The sequence below is a fragment of the Gymnoscopelus braueri genome (genome assembly GCF_963280865.1).
Source record: "Gymnoscopelus braueri genome assembly, chromosome: 13".
In the NCBI taxonomy this organism is placed as follows: Eukaryota; Metazoa; Chordata; class Actinopteri; order Myctophiformes; family Myctophidae; genus Gymnoscopelus; species Gymnoscopelus braueri.
This window is the reverse complement of record NC_137615.1, coordinates 34,162,718-34,184,309: the sequence shown is the minus strand read 5'-3', so window position 1 is coordinate 34,184,309 and position 21,592 is coordinate 34,162,718. Positions and strand designations below refer to the sequence as shown.

The 21,592-nt window shown below is 44.2% G+C and overlaps 1 protein-coding gene across 1 annotated transcript in view; it reads left to right on the top strand.

Annotated features, from left to right (window-relative positions):
• Nucleotides 1-14,092, top strand: part of elfn2b (extracellular leucine-rich repeat and fibronectin type III domain containing 2b) — a gene marked incomplete at both ends in the record, with an annotated part of 59,077 nt that extends 44,985 nt beyond the window's left edge. Inside the window, 2 exons of the mRNA XM_080448270.1 lie at nt 10,586-10,990; nt 11,630-14,092. Coding sequence (XP_080304396.1) covers nt 10,586-10,990; nt 11,630-14,092 — 2,868 coding nt within the window. The remainder of the gene's footprint in view (nt 1-10,585; nt 10,991-11,629) is intronic.
• Nucleotides 14,093-21,592: the final 7,500 nt, after the last annotated feature.

The following is a 21,592-nucleotide window of genomic DNA, read 5'->3' as shown; positions in this document are numbered from 1 at the left end:
ATTCACACACACATTCAAAGTACACAGGGATATTAGGAGCATGCACAAACACAAATAAATGCAGAGCATATAGAAACATAAGAGCATAAAGAAACAATGAGCATGCTTCAAAATATGACCAGAACTAAATTAGCTTAAACAAAACTAAACTACAGCGCCACACAATGATAAATTGCTGTAACTGGAAAGGCTATCCTGATGTTTAATCACTTTCAATCTGGTGTCCCTATTTTGGGCATTATAAGCAAAATATTTCAAAATATTTGCGAAATCTTTTAAAATGAGAGAATATACAAGGTCGAACTTGAGTTTTTAGGTCAACTATTTTCGCTATTTGTCATGTGACATAGAACATAACCCCAATGTCCCTATTCTTGGGTGAACATTCTGCGAAAATAGCTGATCTACTAGCTCTATTAGCTTATAGATCGGCTATTTTCAGCGAAAAGATGTAGAGGGAAATACTACACCGGACCTACTTAGTATAGAGCCCTGTGGGACCCTGGTCAACAAAGTATAATATAAGTGGATAAGTGGTTAACTCACCAGGTCATTTTATTCCCAAGTGCCTCCCCGTGTTTTACAACCATGTAAAATTCTCCATTACTGCAGAATGCCACAACCTCCCTTTCACTGCTGCATTTAAGAAAGTCTGATTCGACTCTGATGCTGATGATTGATAGCTAATCGTAAACACGACACAACACAACATAACCCTGAATCAATACCAAAAGGTTGCATGTTGAGGCTTTGCACGGGGTCCCGGTAAGGACACTTCCATTTGAACTGATAATGGCCCCGCTCCGAATGGGGCTGATAAGATAGATGAGATATGGACCCAATTGCAAATGGCTGTCACTGCTGATGTTTGCCCACTTTAAATGCAGGCAAGGGGAGTTTCATTGTGCCTAATGAAGCAGAAGAGACACACACATCTGATGCCAAGGCATCCAGCGACATCCTACTCTGTTTGCATTTGAGTTAATTGGCACTGTCAATCATCATTTCAGCAATTCCATGACAGCGTTGGGGGATCATTGTGAGTGGTGCATGTTTGGCAACTCCAGATATGGATTGTGTGAGCCAAAGGGGTGTGTTGGGAATTTGTATTTGTTTATCGCTGCCGTGATGTGACTCCGCGTTTGCCCAGAGGCGGGTATGCATAACAGTAGCACTTACAGGGGAGATACATAGAGCTCGGCTCTCCTGAAAGAGACAGGAGTTCCACAGGCCAATTTGAGAAATGTAGTTTGAGCTCTATAGTTATTATAAAGTGCTACCTAACTTTTTCTGTAATACATTTGTATTTCCCTGTATATTTAGGTTTTGAAATAACTAATGGGCTAATAGTAAAGCACGCGTTTTATTCACACATAGCAAATCCCGATCATTTGTGTCTGATAAACACAATGTTGTCTATTGCTGTTTGCACTAGTGCCCAATACATTGTCTTTTGAGTGAACTTCTGGTGGTTTGAGACTGTGGGAACGCTCATAACTGTCATGGGATGCAACCTAGGTCTGTTTAACAATGTAATAAACCATAGCCTGTCCACTGTCCGCTGTGCGCTGTGCACTGCAAAAAAAGAGCGATTCAAAACAAACACATTCCATTTCTTTGTTGTCCCACTAAATATGTCTCTGTATGAATTGAAATGGTATTGATGTATTGTTGCATACTGTATCTTCAGCTCCAAAAAAATAGGGCTCAGTGTAATTGAAACACTGCTTACAAGTCATGCATTAAGAATCTCTTTTGCTCACAGGATGTAATGAACAAAGAATGCTCTTGAATAAAATGGATTATGCAAAAAAAATTGTTAGTTTCTTTTGGCATTTACATCTGTAAAGTTTGTATTCTCTTGATGAAGGATAATGCAGCAGCATAGCGTTTAAAAAATTGCAAGCTAAGGCCCTAGAATGTACTGTATCACACGATTCACAAAATCCTGAGTGTTCATTTGAAGCAGCATTTGATGCAGCATTTGATGCAGCTGTCAGAGTTAAATTAACATTCAGGAATGTACATGTGTTGAGGTTGACACGCACAGTAAGACTGGCTCGCAGAGCAACTCCAAATTGCCTTGCATTAGTAGGCGTTAGGCTGAAAAAGCTGCTACGGCGTAAAGAGTTCAGTCATGAATAAAACCACGTCATAACAGCTGAATCATCAAGTGAAGACAGCACATTAAGTCCAAGCTGAGTCTATTTTCTTTTCCTAATTCAATAAAACGGAGGTGAATTGGCCTCAGGCCTGAGGATGCAGCAGCCAAGAGGAAAATATATAGGCTAGATTGTGTTATGCGTCAGTTGGTCACCCTTGAGATAAGACTTTTGACCGAAGCGCATTTGTCTTTGCCTCGCGCCGGCCTGGAACGCGCACAAGTGGAACAGGCAGACACCTGAGGCTACCCAACCGCCACCTGTTCACGTGTTCACCACCCAGGACGTTTAACCCGTTACAACCGGGAAGACGTCTGTGTAATTTTAGATTTGAACCACTTCAACCATTATTTTATACTTTGGCTATTGAAAAATAGCAGATCTACAAGCTCATAGCGCGTCACTATGTAGATCTGCTATTTTTGAAAAATCGTGAAAATGCGTGCACATCTTTGAATATGTATATTTTCTAAAGCGGACATTTTTAACTCAAGTCTTTGCTTCTGGGGGGTCCCTGGAACAGCATATTTTGAGATGGGGGGGTCTCGGCAGCCAAATACATATCATTTTGGGGGTCCTTGACATGAAAAAGTTTGAGCACCACTGATATAGCAACATGAGTTTTTTCAGAAAACTGTTAGGATTTAGAAGACATTTGTAGAATCGGCTTCAGGCCTTAATGGGTTAAACAGGCTACCCCACCGCCACCTGTTCACTTGTTACCCACCCGGGAAGTTTAAACATCCTTTGCCACTATTTTGTGACCCATAAGCCTGGTAGCTACAGTACACACAGTATGGTAGCGTGACCTTCTCAAACTAGGTTGCAACCACTTTCCCTCCACAGGTACAAGCAAAAAATGTGCTCTATCTCTCAACAAAAAAAAAACCCTCATTCATGGGTATACCCTCGGGTATTCACCATTCTCATGCCTAGCTTACAAATGGATCAGTGCGCTATGTGAGTCATGCAACTCCTGTTCTGAGACAGGCCTTTCTGTCTCCTGCACGTACGAGTACCAACCACACTTCTAGTTATGCAATTATGCCCTCAAAAAAATATATATACACACACAGATACACACACACATACACTCTTACGCTTCCACCTCCACTACTACAGGATCCGTTGGGTTTCACTATGTGGAGTGCAAAAAATAAAAATAATAATTAGATCACGTCTCATGAGGGAGGCAGGTGAAGGAGCAGCAGAATAGACTACAGTGTATGTGTGCGACCACTTCAGGGCCTGTGAGTCCAAATTATATACAGGCTGTACAGTATGCAATCAGGTGGTACACACATGGTGCATGCAGGAATCAGGATTTGATGCAGAATCGTAGAGTTGTATTTGCTATGCAGCCTCTGGGGCTTCTGTGAATGAACACTAGCAGACATCTTTGGACCTTGCCCAGCTGATGAGAGATGCTGCAAACATTAGAGATGAGAAAGGAGACGAGACCTACAGTTTTCATGTCTCGCCGAGTTCACTTTGTCTGTCCGTATAACAGTTGTGAAACTTCACAACTAGGATATGGTTCACAATTACAGAGGTTTAATAATCTGTGTAATATCAGCAGCCCATCCCATTTCTACAATTGTTGCATGAGGATTTTGCTGTGTGTCGATACATGAGGGAAAGCAATAACTAATCTACATCTGCTCTGTCAACTCCATCTGCTTTGTGTCTGGCTTTAACGTTTTGACGTCTGTCACGACTTTATCTCTCTATCTCTCCCTTTTCCTATCTCAAGTCTCTCTCGAATGGAACCTGGAATATACTACTAGTATATAGAAAAGTCCTCTCAGAATTATTTTGACATAATGTATATTTTGGACAAAGGTGGCCTTAATTAATATGTCCCTCTGACTGTCACCCTCATAGCTGTCATGCTCCCATCACATTGCTTCTCTTGTCGTTTTTAACCCTGCTAATCAGGCTCAAAGGATGACAATGCTGATTGGTCGGTTGGACGGATGGACGGTTCTTCCAACACTTCGGTCCCAATTTGGGTGGAATGCCATAAAACCTGTTGAGCGTATTCATGTTCCCTGGAAACTGAACCCACCATTTCAGGGACCATGATCTCATCTGTGGCACCCCACTCTGGCGCCCCACTAGTGAGAGTGATGTGGCTCTGACCGATGTCATTCTGTTCAAACCACTTTGGTTCAATAGGGTGTAAGGAGCAGTATGGCCTCTAGGGACCACTAACAGGGCATTTAGACTTACTCTAGTTATTTTATGGTAATCCTGCTTCATGTGCAACAGGTGAAGATACATTCTTCTAGTGGGACTTCCATTTATGTGTGTGTGATTTTCAAGTTTTCTGTAACAATTGTCTAATGAGGGTATAAGGGCAGTGGCTGAAGCATTTGCTGCCACACCGTCTGCATGCCCCTCCTATTACTAGTTAGTCAAGGTTAGCTCTGAGGATCAAGGCAAATGAACTGTGAACAGTGTTCTCCAACATGGTAAATTGACGTGTCTGATGCTCAGCATGCGTTTTCTGCAGCGCTTTTTGACCATCCATCCCCACACAATATCAAGAGAGAGCCTCTGTCATTACAGCACATTACCATCTGCTCTGGCTTGTTCCATCTTGTCCTCTCTACGATAAACGTGTTTGTACCACCTGACTGTGTCCCTGAATGTCAGAGGAACCCTCAGCAAAGCCACTGAGGTGGCATGTGGCAAACAAACTGCTACACTTGCACCTGAACAGGCGGGACCCGATGACCTGGGAAAGGGACACAGATGTTTATTGTAGAGACTAAGGGCAACTTTGGTACAAGCCAGAGCAAATAGAAATGTGCTGTCATGACAGAGGACAGAGGGGATGGCTGATTACGGTCACACATCTGCGTCAAAAGCGCTGCGGCAAAGGCTTGCCGAGGTGTCAGACACATCAATTTACCATGTTGTCTTGCAGGTGGTGGGCAGTGGCGGTTTTGTGGTGTTTGGTTTGTTTGACTTACATTGGAGTGGTTGGCTCACTGAAAGAAAACTACAAGCGAAATTGCCTGCCAAGTGGGGTCACCCACGGAAGGCACGGTTCTTTCCTATTGGTTGACTCCCGGGCAAAGTTCACCATTGTTGAACTCCACACACTTCAGACCCATTGCGTCGTCGTCGAAATGCTGCACCCGACACTCCAAGCGCAAGGGCCTGGAGTGTCGGGTGCAGCATTTTGGAAGTGTGAATGGGACGCTTCTGAAGCATCTGTGTGACTGTGCCCGGCGTGAATCGATTAGCGCGTCGTCATGATCACATCCAGCTCAGAGTCTAATTAGTTTGTCTCAGGCCAGGTGTGACTGCTCAAATCAGGCATCACCTACACCACAGTGCCTAAAGTCGACATCCATAGTCTGTTACATCACCACCACTGCTTTGAAATTGCTAAACGGTCCATTTAAAGTGGCCACAGCAGGGAAGGCATGCTATCAGACGTTATATCCAGATGATAGCGTACCACCTATAAAAACGTTTTGGGTATTACAATTCTCCAGCTGTAATGAGAGAGAAAATAAATGGACCAGGTTTCTTGGCTGGGAACCTCCAGGGAGGTTGGCCTGGAATAGCCTGGAATCCAATTTCCTGTCAAAATCAGAGATATGTGGGAATTTGGAACACATGCAGGGTAAACGGGGCCTGTTCCATATACTGAGAGACAACTTTTCTTAAGTGGGATGTTGGGGTGAAAGGAGTGGAGAGAGTGAGTGTTAAGGGCGTTAGACAAAAACAGACACAGGAGAGGGATTTAACCCATTAAGACCTGAGGCCGATTCTACAAATGCCTTCTAAATCAGTTAGTTCTCAAAACTCTTTCAAGATTTTTCAAAAATGTTCAAAAATAGCAGATGTACAAGCTTGCAGCGCGACACAAAGTGACGCGCTGTGAGCTTGATAATCTGCTATTTTTGAATAGCCAAAGCTAAAATCTAAAATTACACAGATGCTTTTCTGGTTTTAATGGGTTGAGACTGAGGAATAGAAAGACAGGCAGAAAGATTTCGGGGAGAGGGATTTCTGAGAGAAGGAATGAAGAGAATACTAGGCAAAGATACACATTAAAATCCTCAGTATTCATTTATCTCTGAGAGTGTATACAAATGGACCACTACAGGTCCATGTGGCTACATTTGTATACTCAGGCTGAGAATTGTACCGTTTACGCTGCAGAGAGTGCATATTGTCATGGCTACAGTGAGGGATTTAGGGTACGTGGCAATACGTGTGTGTGTGTACTGTGTATGCGTGAGTGCGTGCGTGTGTCTTTTCTGCTGCCAAGCCGACGAGAAGACTGTCTGTCACGATCACGACCGGCTGCTAATCCGCTCCTTATGTAAATACTTGACTGCGATTCAAATGGCATGCAGATGGCAGAGAAAGCCTAGGTGTTAGCAGGGCGGGGTGTCATGACAAGGGTTGTTAGTGGAGACGATCGGCTGTCAGCGTTTTCGGGTGATTAATAATGCCTCGGTTTGCATGTGATTGGTTGAAATAGAACATAATGTAAAAGTCCTCTGTCTGAGGAAAGAATCACTGACAGTGGTGGAAGAAGTACTCAGATTTTATGTAGAAATACTCTGTTACAAGTGAACGTCCTGCATTCAACATTTTTGTTGAGTAGAATTGAAAAAGTAATGACATCAAAATATACTTATTACCAAATGTAAAAGGACACATTATGCAGAATAGCAAATTGTACATGCAAATGTATCCATCACCTTAATGTTACAGCTGATTTTAATTACTTTATGTGCTGCTGGGTAGCTTATAATAACACAGCATCTTTTCATGTATGTTAAGTATGTGCTGTATGTAATAGCAATTATCCTATATTAAAATTGCCTAGAGGGTGGGTCGACTGCGGACGTCTGCAGCATCTGCAGTGACAGTTACTTAAAGTTGTACAATGCAAATTCACAACTAACGATTTTTAGCAACCTCTGCTGGTCACTACCGTCACTGCATACAATTTCCGAAGTCCTCGATTACCCAGAATTCCATTCGTTTTCACCGGAAGCCGGAAGCGTTTCAAAAAGCGATCTTTTAATTGTTTTATACTATCTACGGATCGTTTCTCTTAGCCAGTGGAGCATTAGTTACCATGAGCTGTGCTTTCTTTTTCTGTTCTTTTTCGATCTTCTAATCCTACATTCTCTTAAAATCAGCGTGAGGTTAATTTTTGTTATTAGCGTGATAGTTCCTGGCCAAACAGGAAACCGTTGCGGTAGTTCCTGGCCAAACAGGAAACCAGTGCATTTCCACCTCCGTTTTCCGGCCAGATGACGTCATTTCCCCGGGAAAGTCCCCCCAGTCCACGTTCAATATAAAATATATAAATAAAAGGCTTCCGGGGGTGAAATTCATGGAGTGGGTGTTGTGAAACTTTTGCCACTCACAAAAGATATACAATTTAACTTTAGTTTTGTTGAAAACGTTACCTAGTATGCCTTTAAGGACCATGGATAGTAGCTGCCTTTACTTCAGGACCATGGACAGCAGCTGCAGTGGCAGTTACTTCTCTCTCTCTCTCTCTCTCTCTCTCTCTCTCTCTCTCTCTCTCTCTCTCTCTATTTATACTTTGTCATCCTATATTATAATATATTCCGGGGCTACGTCAGGGGCCCCCAGGGGACACATGCTCCAATCCGCACCAATGTTCTGTTCTGCCATGAAAATAGTCAGATCAAACATTTGTATTGAACACATGCGTTTAGCACTTTAAATGGCCATAATAAAGTCAAATAATTGTAGAGGAGTAAAAAGTATAATCTTTGGGTCTTTACATGTGTACTCCACTACACATTATTTGCACATAAAGTATTTAAAAATTGAAATACTCATAGCTGATTGGTTAGAAAGCCCGGCCCGCCTGTGGAGCCAGAGGCCCTCGTTGTCCCAGGTTCAATTCCAGGCAATGTGTCGATGTGTGTCCCTGAGGAAGACTCTGCTCCTGTCACTTTTAGGATGGGCTAAATACAGATACCTCTTTTCACTGGTATCCAAATATACAGTGACAAATACCAGATAAAAGTACCTTCAAAAAGTAAATGCACCTTTTTCCACCACCGCTTACAGGTACATGAAATAGGTGAAGAGCAATGACCTAATATAAGACGGGGACAGTAGCCGGGTTAATGTGGGAGGGCAAAAAGAACAATGGGGCATTGCAGGGGCAATGAGGCATGCACATTTTAACATAATGTGAAGACCAATGACATTTGGACAGAGACAAGTTTGCTGTTCCCTGCATAGAACACTTTTATGCACGAAAGTCTTACAATGAATGATTCAAGATTCAAAGCTTCAAAGGGGTTGATTTGTAATTCAATTATACAGGTACAAGCAGCAAAATGTTGGTGTGACATGCTCTTCTGGCTGTGCTAACAACGACAATATAATGTAATAATGGATCAAATATAATACAGGTACAGTAAAACAAAGTAGAGGTAAAACGTTTCCCAGCCATGGAGAGTGCACATACTGTAATTTGAAGGGAGAATAATAATAATTTAGCAACCAGGATATGCATATATCTACCACAAGTAGTTGAAGTACAATATGTGCAAATTAAATATGTGGGGGGCTTGTCCCAAAAGGAAAAGAGAACAAAAAACGGTGTGCTCTGTGAGGTGTTAACGGATTGAAGGTGCTTGACCAGGCAGTTTTTTTTTTTCTTGTTTTGTCATTGTTCAGGGCTCTGACAGCCTCAGGGGAAAAAAGAAGAAGAAGAATAAAAAGAAAAACCTTTTGCTCTGTGTCTCTGTGGTGACCTTGTGTCCACATCCCGCACAAACAGTCCATTATTGGGGTGGTATTTGTCCGTCAGATTCCTTTTTGCTCTACTCAATCACCTGCTATGGTAGATGGATGTGATGTGGACTGCATAGAGTTAGTGTTGTGCCAGCGATGATGTACTGTAGGATGGGATAGGTGCAATCTGTTCCCACCACCCACACATGTGCATGTGCATTTTTTTGTACGCGTGTGTGGGCTGGGCACATGCTTTTTTTGCACACAGACACACGCAGGCACGCACGCGCACGCACACAAACAAGAGATTTTGCTCACACAATAAGTGGTACCGTGGTACCACACATCAGTGCGTTACTTAGTTTGGAACCTTTCTGTGATCTTCCTGGATCCCGGAGCTTATGAATGAGAGTGATGCTATAAAGTGCTGCTTTTGAAGGGATTAGTTAATCCGTATTTAATCCTTGACTTGAGCTATATAAACCTTGAGTGGGTAAGGGAAAGATTTATGATGCAAATATCACAGATTTCCATAATGTATATACAGTAGTAAACCTCATGAGTTTTCTTTTTCTTTTTCTTTTTTCCTTTCTTAATACAAGGACTTCTAATTTGCCATTGAATACTTTTTGGTGTTTTTTCTATGGTTGCCGTGTGATGGTGCTTTGAGCGCTGCTGTATCGGCGTGGCTAAATTCTGTGTTTCTTTTCTTAAATGGGTGGAACGTGTGTGCCAGGCTTATAGTTAATTAAAACTAATAAGGCTTTACAAAAAGCGAAAACTAACTGAAACTGTATTGTCTGTTTACAAGACTAACTAACACTAAATAAAATCATATGATAGTGTACCTTTCTAATGTTTCCACACATTTTCAAAAAAATATATATATTTTTCTTTTTAAACAGGCAATCTACAATCTTGTGTTAGCTTGTAGATTGGCTATTTTCGGGAACTTCTTGAATCTGGCAAAAAAAAAAACGAATGAAAACTAAGCTAAAAGTATAAGCCTAATATATTTTTTTACTAAACTAAACTAGAACTAAACTAGAAATCTAATCAAAACTGAAATTGAAAACAAGCGTGCCATAGAACTGCAGGGGGTGTCGAAAGATGGTTGTATCCAGATAAAGACCCGTGACATACATTAACATTTTCCAAACGTATCAAAGTGGGGCATACTGTAAGTGAGAGAAGTTTGAGAACCACTAGCTGGGAGTGATGTGTTCTATATTTACACATCTATTTATGGGTGGATGTTCCTGTGCTTATTCTCATGGATGTTTCCTATTTTCTTCGACAGATTTTCCGTTCTTCCGAGGACTCGGCCATTCCGTCCAGTGGAGTGAAGCAGCGCTGACGTCCAAGTAGAGAGTATGAGGATAAGCTGTGTCATCCCACACTGCAGTCCCACAGGACGTGGCACAACGTGGGTCCCCTGTTAAACAACATGATGACCATACAGCTGTGACTCCACTTGTCCTGCCCCCCTCCTTTTTCTACACCCAAGCCAGACCCTTTTCCTTTTTGTACATCGCTCCTACCTACCTTAGCTTGTTCCCTCTCTCTCTCTCTCTCTCTCTCTCTCTCTCTCTCTCTCTCTCTCTTCTCTCTCTCTCCTCTTCTCCTTCTGCCTGTCCCACCTTTCCTCTGCTCTCATTTAGATTATCCCCCTCTCTGTCTCAGTCTCTCTCGTTTCTCCTCCCCCCATCATCGCCATGCGTAGCATTTCTCTCCCTTCCTCCCCCTACCTCTGTTCCCTCATCCTCCCCTCCCTCCTCCTCCTCTTCCTCCATTTCCCCGGCACGGTCAAAGGGGACTGCTGGCTCATTGAGGGGGACAAAGGCTACGTGTGGCTGGCTATCTGCAGTCAGAACCAGCCGCCGTACGAGACCATCCCGCAGCACATCAACAACACGGTCCACGACCTGAGGCTGAATGAGAACAGGCTGAAGGCCGTGCTCTTCACCTCCATGTACCGTTTCACCAACCTGACGGACCTCAACCTCACCAAGAACGAGATCAGCTACATCGAGGACGGGGCCTTCGCAGGACAAGCCAACCTACAGGTGAATAGTCTCATGCTGCCAGACGATCGGAGGTGTCCGCCCACCGATTGTCGGGGAACAGGTAGTTGCTAGAACAAATCATACAAATCATATCACTGTCCCTTTATGAAGGGGCACCCTAGAGATTTTGCTTCTGCAATGCAGGTTTTTTTTCTTGTTTTTCTTTTTTTACCCTATTTTTCCCCACCCAATTTTAGCAATGAACGCTTGAAGGTTGTCCTCAGTTTCTAATCTTGTGAGTCTAACAGGTGATGTGGTTTGGCCAGAGTGTAAAATATTTTAATAATGCATAATAATATAAAACATGATGCTTGTAACATTAGTTTAACTGTGCCTCAAGTGTAATTTACACATTTCATTGGAGTGGTAAAGCTTTTATCACAGTGTGCACTTGCATTAGGAAAAGTGCTGCAGGAAAACATGATGAATATAGCCAACCTGAATTACTGCAATATGAGTGATGGTAAATGAGTTATAGATTAAATCAATACACATGATTGTGAGCATATTTCTAATAACTCAGATAAGGGCGCAAATCTCATTCATTTCCTCAGATGTTACACTCAAGTTAGCTTTTATTTCTGTCCAAACCAGGTCAAGTGATACAAAATTCTTAAGATGTTTCCCTGTTGCTTTCAGGTTCTTCAGTTGGGCTACAACAAGCTGACCAACCTGACGGAGGGCATGATGAGAGGCTTGGGGCGCATGCAGTGCCTCTTCCTCCAGCACAACCTCATCGAGGTCATCTCCACCAATGCATTCTGGGAGTGTCCGAGCCTCAACAGCATTGACTTGTCCTCAAATAAGCTTGCCCGCATCGACCCAACCACCTTCACGGTTCTCAATCGACTGATGGTATGCGAACTGGCGGCAAACCCATTCCACTGTGGGTGTGATCTTTATGTCTTCCTAACTTGGTTGGAGTCCTTCAACAACGTTACGCACACCTATGACCGGCTCCAGTGTGAGACCCCCAGGGAGATGTTTGGTTATCCCCTTCTGAGTCCCATTGCTGCTGGGCATGCCGGTCGGAATGCCAAGAACATCCTATCCTCTGTCTGCCGAGATGGAGTGTTGATTCCGGGAATGACTTCACTCCCACCGGATCTGGATGGCCCTTCTGGAATGGGGCCAGAGATGTTTGGTGGTGTGGGGCCCTACCACCAGCCTACCACCTCGTCGTCATCCACTGAGCACAGCTTCATCCCCAGCATCAAGCTCCACCATGTCTCCCTGTCCTCTGCCTCTCTCCTGGTGCAGATTCCCAGGCCTTACAGCAAGATGTACATTCTAACCCAATACAACCACACCTACGTGTCTGACGTCATGAACCTGAAGAACAAAAAGGAAATGATCACCCTCAGCAAGCTCAAGCCCCATACCAACTACACCTTCTGTGTGGCATCCATCCGCAACTCCCAACGTTACAACCACACCTGCCTCCAGTTTGCCACCCGAACTCAGAACCCAGACGACATGCTTCCCACGCCTTCCACCACCAGCCACTACATAATGACTATTGTGGGCTGCCTGTTTGGCATGCTTATCATCCTAGGCGTGGTCTACTATTGCCTCCGTAAGAAACGGATGCACGATGCGAAGCAGAAGTCCATATGTGTCAAGAAAACCATCTTGGAGATGCGCTACGGGCCTGAGGTGGCAGCTGCGGTGGGAAATGACCCGTCAGCTGTCCACAAGCTCCAGGAGCAGTCTAGGGAACACCACCAGTACCAGCACCACCATGGAGGCAAGCTACCTATGTCCGCATCCTCTAGCTCAGGCATGCTCCATTCAGCCAACACCAGCTCCTCCAGACTTTCCTCCATCCCACAGGTGGAGAAGATGGCAACAGCTTTTTCAGAAGCTTTGGGTAAAGGGAACTACATGGATGTCAGGACTGGGGGAATGGGGGATGGAGGGATGAGGGGGGACGATTTGAGGGATGATGACGGAACAGATATCGGGGAAGACTCGGATGACGACGGACGAGGGTCTGCATCGGAAATCTCCACTATTGCCATGGAGGTGGACAAGGTCAACCAGATCATCAACAACTGCATTGATGCGCTCAAGCTGGATGCTGCAGCAGTTGCTGCATCAGGCGCCTCCACTAACGTCTCCCCCACCTCACCTCCCCCTACCAGCACCTCCTCCCTCACCCGTGGCATGATCCCTCAATCCCAGAGCTTGACAGAGACCTGCCAGGTCCTTCCTATTAATAAGATTCCCCCACCTCCTCCACTCCCAGCCTTCAATACCACCCTCTCTGAGCGCCCAGGGATCAGTGGTGGTGGCTTTGTGCTCAGTCCCCCTTATAGGCCCCCACCTCCAGCGACAGCTGTCCGTCCCATACAACGGCACATGAGTGCTGATGCAGCTGTGGTGATGAATTCAGTCAAGAAACAGCCTAGCACCACGTCCTGTGGCTCCATGGGCCGAGACCGGGACCGCGGAGCATCCAGGGTTTATAGCATGGACGTCCCAGAACCCAGGAGCCCAGATTCCTGCAATCAACAGCAGCAGCAGTACCCAGAGCGGGCCAGCCCTGTGGGCTGCGGGGAGCCCATGGAGAGGCTGCCTCTAGTGGGGAGCGGGGGTTGTGGCGGAGGGGGTGGTGGTGGTTGCGACAGTGGTGGTGTTGGTGGCCAACATCAGGACAACCAGCAGCAACAACATCACCACCATCAGCAGCAGCAGCAGCAGCAGTTGGAGGTAGGACAGCAGGACTACCACTGCTCGGAACACCGCCACTCCGTCCCAGCACTCTACTATGAGGGCTCCCACCAGGGCTCCCCAGCCCAGAGGGTTTCCTTCCTCAAGCCTCTGACCCGCTCCCGTAGGGACGCAGCCTCCTATTCCCAGCTCTCGCCTGCCCGCCAGCAATCCAGCTACTCGGGTTACTCCTCTAGCCCAGAGTATTCCTCTGAGAGCTCGCTCCGCATCTGGGAGCGCTTCCGCCCGTATCGCAAGGGCCAGCGCGACGAGTCCTGTTACGTCACGGCCGGGAACGCCCTCCGCAAAAAGGTGCAGTTCGCCAAAGGCGAGGACCTGCACGACATCCTCGACTACTGGAAAGGTGTTTCCGCACAGCAGAAGCTGTAAGAGAGGAGTTAAGTGTGAAATGCGGGAAACAGAGCTACCATACTCGTGTTCCTGACTGGCTGGCTTGCACCATTCAAAGAACTTGGAGAGAAAAAAGGAAGGTGTAATTTTTGCCATTGGATATTTAGGCATGCTAGGTGTATAGAGTATTGTAAACAGAGGCAGGTCTGTGGGACCGTGCTGAAGTAATGAGAGCCATCCCGATGTTTTATTTTACACTTCAGTGAAAAATTCATTTCATTCAGTGTTAGGTGAGCAGTGGCTAACACTGAACTGGGTGAGGTCATGATTTAGACTTTCTCAGTGCCGCCATGTTTTAATTTATGGGGAATTACAGGAGGTACACTTGGATAAACTTCATGGTGTGTGTGTGTGTGTGTGTGTGTGTGTGTGTGTGTGTGTGTGTGTGTGTGTGTGTGTGTGTGTGTGTGTGTGTGTGTGTGTGTGTGTGTGTGTGTGTGTGTGTCCTATATGTTTAGGTGCTGCATTAATTTGCCGACCTGCAATGGGTGCTTATGCATGGATGGAGGGAGATTGGGGTTGGAGTGGGGTCTGCAAGCTTAATTGAAAATGGAAAAAAACACGTTGATTTCATGATCAGAGCTGTGAAGGGCAGCCACTATCTCCCTCACCAAAATCCTCCACACGACTGGACCATTTGCATTTCAATAGTATATCTGTCACGCATCACAAGACAGAGAATGCAGAGAGAAATGAAAACAGAATGAGATAATCATCAAGTTGGATAGAAGGTAGCGACATCACAGTTCTCTATGCCATTAGGGGAAATCCAAAGAGGGGGACAGTCTCCAATATTACTTTGGTCTCATACCAGTGTCCAAAACATTTGTACATCTTAAATGAATGATGCTATGATTGATAGTAGTGATCCTGTTATCCCTGACTATGTTAGATTTAGCCTGTTATAATGAAGGTCAGTGTTTAGATGGAATCAGTTTAGTATATGTCAAATACACAGCTCTGCCCCTTGCTAAGCCAATAAGATGTCTGCTGTGTACTGTCAATAGGGCTGTTTTACCAAAGGCGAGCAGAGCAGTGACAGTTGAACTCACAGTGTCGAACTCACAGTGTTGAACTCACAAAAAAACGCATGCCCCACATGTGAGACAGTGATAATTTCATGAAAGACAGAGGGAAAGCAAGCGATAAAAAGCAAACAGAGGTAGCTATGTTGTGGGCCATCGTGAAAATAAGGTGTAAGTTATACTTAGTTACTCATCTGTGCTTTGCACCAAAAATAGCAGATCTGCAATCTCAAAAATGCATGCAACTAAGTATAGCTCAGGCTTAAAGACAGGGCAACAGATTCGACTAATGTGAAATAACAGTACCTACAGTATTATAAAGTTATAAGTTGCTCATTTTCTCATAAAGAATATATATATATATATATATATATATATATAGTCTAGATTTGCCGTAGAATGTGAATATCTCAATCAACAATAAAGAATCTGAGGTTGCTTATCTGATGCCCTACCTTCAAGTCAGTTTTACAAGTAGTTCACAAGGAAATCTATTTGCGTCATTTGATGTGAGCACACAAAATCGTTTTGTCTTTGCCAACACAATATGCGGTCGGCACACATATGACGTGATATCAAATGGAACGAAAGTGGAGGCGACCCACTTCTCCTGGCTTTACTCACAACTCACGAGAATTCCTGACCTCCTCTCCCAGCTAAATTACCTTGTTTCATTTCCTCATATTGAAATTGAACGAGGCGGAGAGGGAAGGGACACACTTAATTACTACCAACACATTCTATTTTGGGAGTTTAATACCATTGTTGTCTATTTCAATCATACACGACTTAATTAGTCAATTAACAAAGACTGTCGCGGGAGCATACGTTCGTGCACTTCCGCTCTCCTGCTTGAGTGTTGCGGGCTTGTGCCATGGTGGACAGAGAGTGGGGATTGCACGCCTGCTCTGATTTGATTAGATCTGCTTTGCATTCTCATTTAATTGGAGGATGTCAGCGTTTTTGTCCTTTGGCTGATTCACCCAGTCTGACCTACAACCTTGAGGGCAACTAATCCACAATATTGGATTATTGACAGCATAGAAAAACTATGACAAATGGGGGTTAGTATTCAGCTCCACACATGCCGCTCATCTACACACCATGCACTGATTTAACATTTGAGCAGCCTGCTTCTCGTGGGAGGTCACCGTCATCCCATATCTAATAGCATTGTCTATTTGCTACCAGCTAATCCTCAAGTAGAGTGACATTGCCCATGTGATTGGCAGCATTGAGCAGCAAGGTAACCTTTAAGGTTTGTTCCAAAATGAACATACACACACTACATCTGAGGCAACCGACCCGTAAGGAGTGAAAGTCAAAGAGAAACTGTGAAAGTGCATTTTTGCCCTCCGTTCAGTAAAGTGATCGCCACATTAGCATTCACGGTGGCATTCCGGGAGAAAATAGCAGGTGTAATGAAATGTCGACTTTCAGTATCCTTTTCTCTCCCTCTTTATTTGTCTTATTCACTCTCTCAATCGCTGCCAGCCACAGCTGTGGATTTTCATTTAGCCCAAATACCACCCCTTTCTCCCCTCCCTCCCTGGTCTATTGGGATCCAGGTTTTTGGCAGGGTTGGGGCACTGAACACGACGCTGTTCTATGGAGCTTCATCGCCCAACACCTGTTCCCTTTTATTCAGTGAGAAAAGCTGGAGATTGCCTTTTCACTCCACTAGACAGAAATTGGGTCTGCTCTGCATATTTTAGTGTTCTGTTTTGCCTTTCTCCAGTCTTTCTTTCTTTTCGACCAATGTCATTTGAGTGAATTCACGTATGTGTGTTTTTGCACTAGATGTGGGATGAATGGTTGCAGTTGTGCTGATGTATAATGGTTCAGTTTATCTTGGTGTTTCCTGTCTCCTCCCTTTCTGCTGTCATCTCTCTCTGTATGAGTGTTTGAGGGACAAGTGTGCTGCCATCATTGTTTACAATAGGAAGGAACAACATCAGGTGAAGGGCCACAAACTCACAATGGTGTGCCGGATGTAGACAACTTTCCGCTGGTTCTACATGAAGAGAAACAAAGTGACAACTAAAGTAAAGGACCTGTGGATGTACAAGTGAGACTCCCACTTATCTCCTGTCTTTTGAAAGACCAGTAAAAGTTTTCAAAGGAACTTGCTGCCGGTGGCTTACTGTGACTGACTGAAATGTGTACTGCCTCGGGAGACAGGATTTCTGTGCTGGAACTTTACAGGAACACAATGTCTAAGGACCTTTGTCTGGCCCCCGCAAATTCTGAACTCCCATTATAAGTTTACAGAGACAGACATTGTGGATGAGTGTCACACCGAGAAATAGGTCGGTAATTCATGAAAGGCCTTTTGGACTTTTCATTTGTCCAAATGAAGGCCCATAAAACCGTTTGCGCTGCCATTTTTGCATATCTACCCATCGATATTATATAGTGTGACAGAAAGTCATGAATATCATTAATGTTTTTATGCTTGATTTGGAAATTTCACCCTCTGTTTTTATGCTTATTAACAAGTCAAAGGATTATTAAGAGGAGAAAGACTGATGTTTGTTCAAGTGCTCTCCTGCTCACCAATACCGCCAACCATGTTTGTGGAACATCTCTAATTATGGAAATGCTGGCCCTATTTGTAAGCATTTTAATGGACATACTGTATGAGCATTTACATTTTTTTCTAATGATTTGTAAAAAAAAAAAAAGATGAGTGCTCTGCAGTGGTCATAGTAGGCCTGCTATTACATTATTATTGATTATTGCTATAGCAAGTAGTTCAAGTTTACTGCCCTACAGTACAACGGGACCAATGGGTATAGCTTTTTTATTTTTTATTCTAAAGCACTAGTTTATACTAGATCAAAATTAACAAATGTTGATAATCTGTGACTTTTTTTTGTAACTTTCTTTCTTTTTTTTGGTAAGCATTCTACGCTGTAAGCATTAACACCCCACCCCCACCCACCACCCCTATCCTCGGCAAAACGTCTTGATATACAAGTGTTAACAAAAGTGGGGAAAACTTTGTTGCTGTAGCTGCAGTGTTGAAGAGGGTCAGCATTTCCCCTACCAAAATAAACCGTAGAATCTCTGCTCATGTAAAATGGATGGAGGTGTTTTGCTTTCTCCCTTTGACTGGTGTAAATGTTGGCATTGAAGACAAAACATCCTGCCTCGTTTTGGGGCTTTTGAGAAACTGAATGATAGAAAGATTCCAGAATTCCACCTGCTATGATCATTGATCAATTGTCATTGTGTAGGATAGGGAACATCGACTGACTGGTGGGTGCTGGGCTAAAGAGGCTTCAGTTAAAAAAAAGAGTAGAGCCCGCACACCAAAGCAGGTACAAAAACGTTTTTAGCTATAGCTGACAACGTTTTGATCCGTTTTGGATCTTCTTCAGGTCATGTGAAAATGCACACCGGTTTTCTTCCTTATAATGATGTACCCCAATTGTCTGTCACCCCACAGTCACAGCAGGTGTGATACATCACCCCTAAGTGACCTAAATGGGAACCCATTGACTCAGTGTTCACAAAATACATTGAATACTTACTACATAGTACAAACCAGTTAAAAACATTTAACTGGTTGTATAGGATAGGGCCACCAAACATGAACTGTCATTAGGAAAATGTTGTTGGCGAGGCGGTCATTTAAGCCAACGATATGCAGATTATGGCAAGTGTGTTGCTTGTAGTGGTTTGCAGTACACGTGCGTGACTTACATGTTGCAGTGTTTTCTGCTTGTTATCCAAGCAGAAAATTAGCACGTCGATATGAAACGAGTCTTTTGCATAATCTTAGTTGCAAATTAAAGAGTACTAATATGACTATAGGAAATGTACAGTTTAAGCATTTAGCAGATACTCTAATCCAGAGTGATTTACAAGTGCAATATCACAATGGCATGAAACCTAGTCAAGAAATGACAATGTAAGTAGAGTGCAAATTGCAAAGAGAAATGGAACACAACCCACAAAGCCCTCACGTGCCATTCAGTATTGCTGTTGGACTATAAGCCCCTAGAGGAAGCATCACTCGAACATCTATGCAACCTTTTTGCAGGACTAACCACCCATAGTTAATTAAACTCTGAGTGGGGCCGCTCCATTTCTCCCTCTACACGAAATCTTTTTGCATTGCGAAACGTAGATCTGCTATTTTCACCAAATGTTCGCTCCGGAATAGGGATACTAGGATTAATGGTTTTACACTGAGGATTGTACTGTATACTTTGCCCAGTGCCTTGCGTGGGAAAGCTTCCTAATGTGCTGTTAATGTTTAATCCTATTGTAAAGGGGAAAGGCTCTTGTGGTTTCCCCCCTATCTCTAAACCCCGCCTAGACGCTCACACCCGTACTTCTCCTCAGACACCACGGGTGCTGCTCAGCCATGTGCTAATCCTTGTGTTGCCCTGACTTCCTCAATAACGTATATCATGTGTTTTTGTTTGTTTGTTTTTGTAATCATGAAGCTGGCCCCCATGATGGGCTACACTGCAGTACTAGACTTGCTAGAGAATTATGAAAAGATTGTGTAAAAAAACAAAATATATCCCAAACCCACATTGCTGCAGTCCCACGACAGCATCTCCCCCTTTGCCGCATGCAACCTCTTATTAAAACAAATAGCAAAAATAGCCAATCTACAAGCATACAACACATGGCATTGAAGCTATTTTTACAAGTCGTGATGCATGAGCAGATGAAAAGCCTGTTTTGACCAATCAAGATATAAATGTGCTTTGAAAAAAGGCCTGATTGGTTGAAAGTTTGTGTCTGAGAAGAGAAGTTTATGCACCAGCACCAACTAGCAGACATCACCACCTTGAGGCCCAATCACACCGAACGTGTCACGTAAGTAGAGAGCAGCGTGCTTCCACTAGCCACACCTCGGTGTGCCGCGGCATGGCGCGATAACAGCTGATGTAAATGCTCTTGTTCACTGTAATGGCAACTATGGCAATTCTCTTATGAGTTGTGGCCCTTATGCGACGTGGCCCTTACGCGCTGTGGCCCTTATGCGACATGGCTCTTATGAGACGCTACACTTATGCTGTGCTTATATGACGTTTTGCGACACGTCCGCCGTAATCGTGCCTGATCTAACTCTGCTCATCATCTCCCATTATCATGACTCACCCCTTATTCGGTACACACAAACGAGATGAGTGATATACTTGATAAGGGATTCTGATAGGGAAGAGACACCGAACGAGGACAAAGGGTGAGAGAGAGAGAGAGAGCGAGAGAGAGAGAGAGAGAGAGAGAGAGAGAGAGAGAGAGAGAGAGAGAGAGAGAGAGAGAGAGAGAGAGAGAGAGCTGGTGGGCAGACACCAAGTGCAACAGAGATGATGGGCGGTAGATCGAACAGGAGACGAGGGATAGGAGAAAGGAAGTGTTACGATTACCTTAGGAGAGCAGGCGCTGCCGATGTGACAGAAGAATTGAATGAAAGAGAGAAGGCGAGCGAGACAGCAGCTCAAGAAATCCCCATACTATGCACGTGTGTGTGTGTGTGTGTGTGTGTGTGTGTGTGTGTGTGTGTGTGTGTGTGTGTGTGTGTGTGTGTGTGTGTGTATGTGTGTGTGTGTGTGTGTGTGTGTGTGTGTGTGTGTGTGTGTGTGTGTGTGTGTGTGTGTGTGTGTGTGTGTGTGTGTGTGTGTGTGTGTGTGTGTGTGCAGGTGTGCGTGCGTGGTTGGGGGGGTGTTCATAGTTGGGGAGTGACAGAGGTAGGATGAAAATTTGAGCGAGGGAGGGAGAGAGGGAGCGAGGGGGACGAGAATGCTGTGTGACATTAATCAGTGTCAGTTCGCAGTCATATTACAGGGCTGCAGAAAGTGGATTACTTTTCTGTGGAACTTTTCTTTCTCCAGTTCTGTAAGCTCTTTATCCCTGTCCCTGCAGTATAGCATAGCCTTTATACGGCCAATACAGCACTCAGCACTCACAGGTCCACTGGATATTTGTGTGTGTTGGTGGTGAAAAACTAAAATGGAGCTTACACTACAAAACCCTGAGTGTATATTCAACTCTGAGTGTGTGGAAATGGACCCGTAAAGAGTTGTTTTTGGTTCCATTTTAAACTTTCAGAGGATTGTGTAATTCATTCACATTGATTTATTATTTATTCTCCCCAAAAAAAAGAAACATATCACAGAGATACAATATGCAAATGTGTCTGTCACTGTGTTGGATAAACCAGGCTATGTATTCACAGCACTACTGCAGTTCCCAGGTTCATTCGCCTAAAGCAAGAAAACCCACTTTTCCCTCACATCAATATTTTAAACATTTTGGATGGTGAAGTTGTAAGCCCTTTGTGTGAACAGGAACTATAAGTCGTTATCACTGGCGGCCTTCACAAGCTCTCCGCTAACACAGCCGCTCTAATTGGACGACTGTGCCAATAAAATGGATAACAAAACAAAAAAAAAGAAAAAAGAAATGCAGTGTCTGCCTCTGAGGAGCT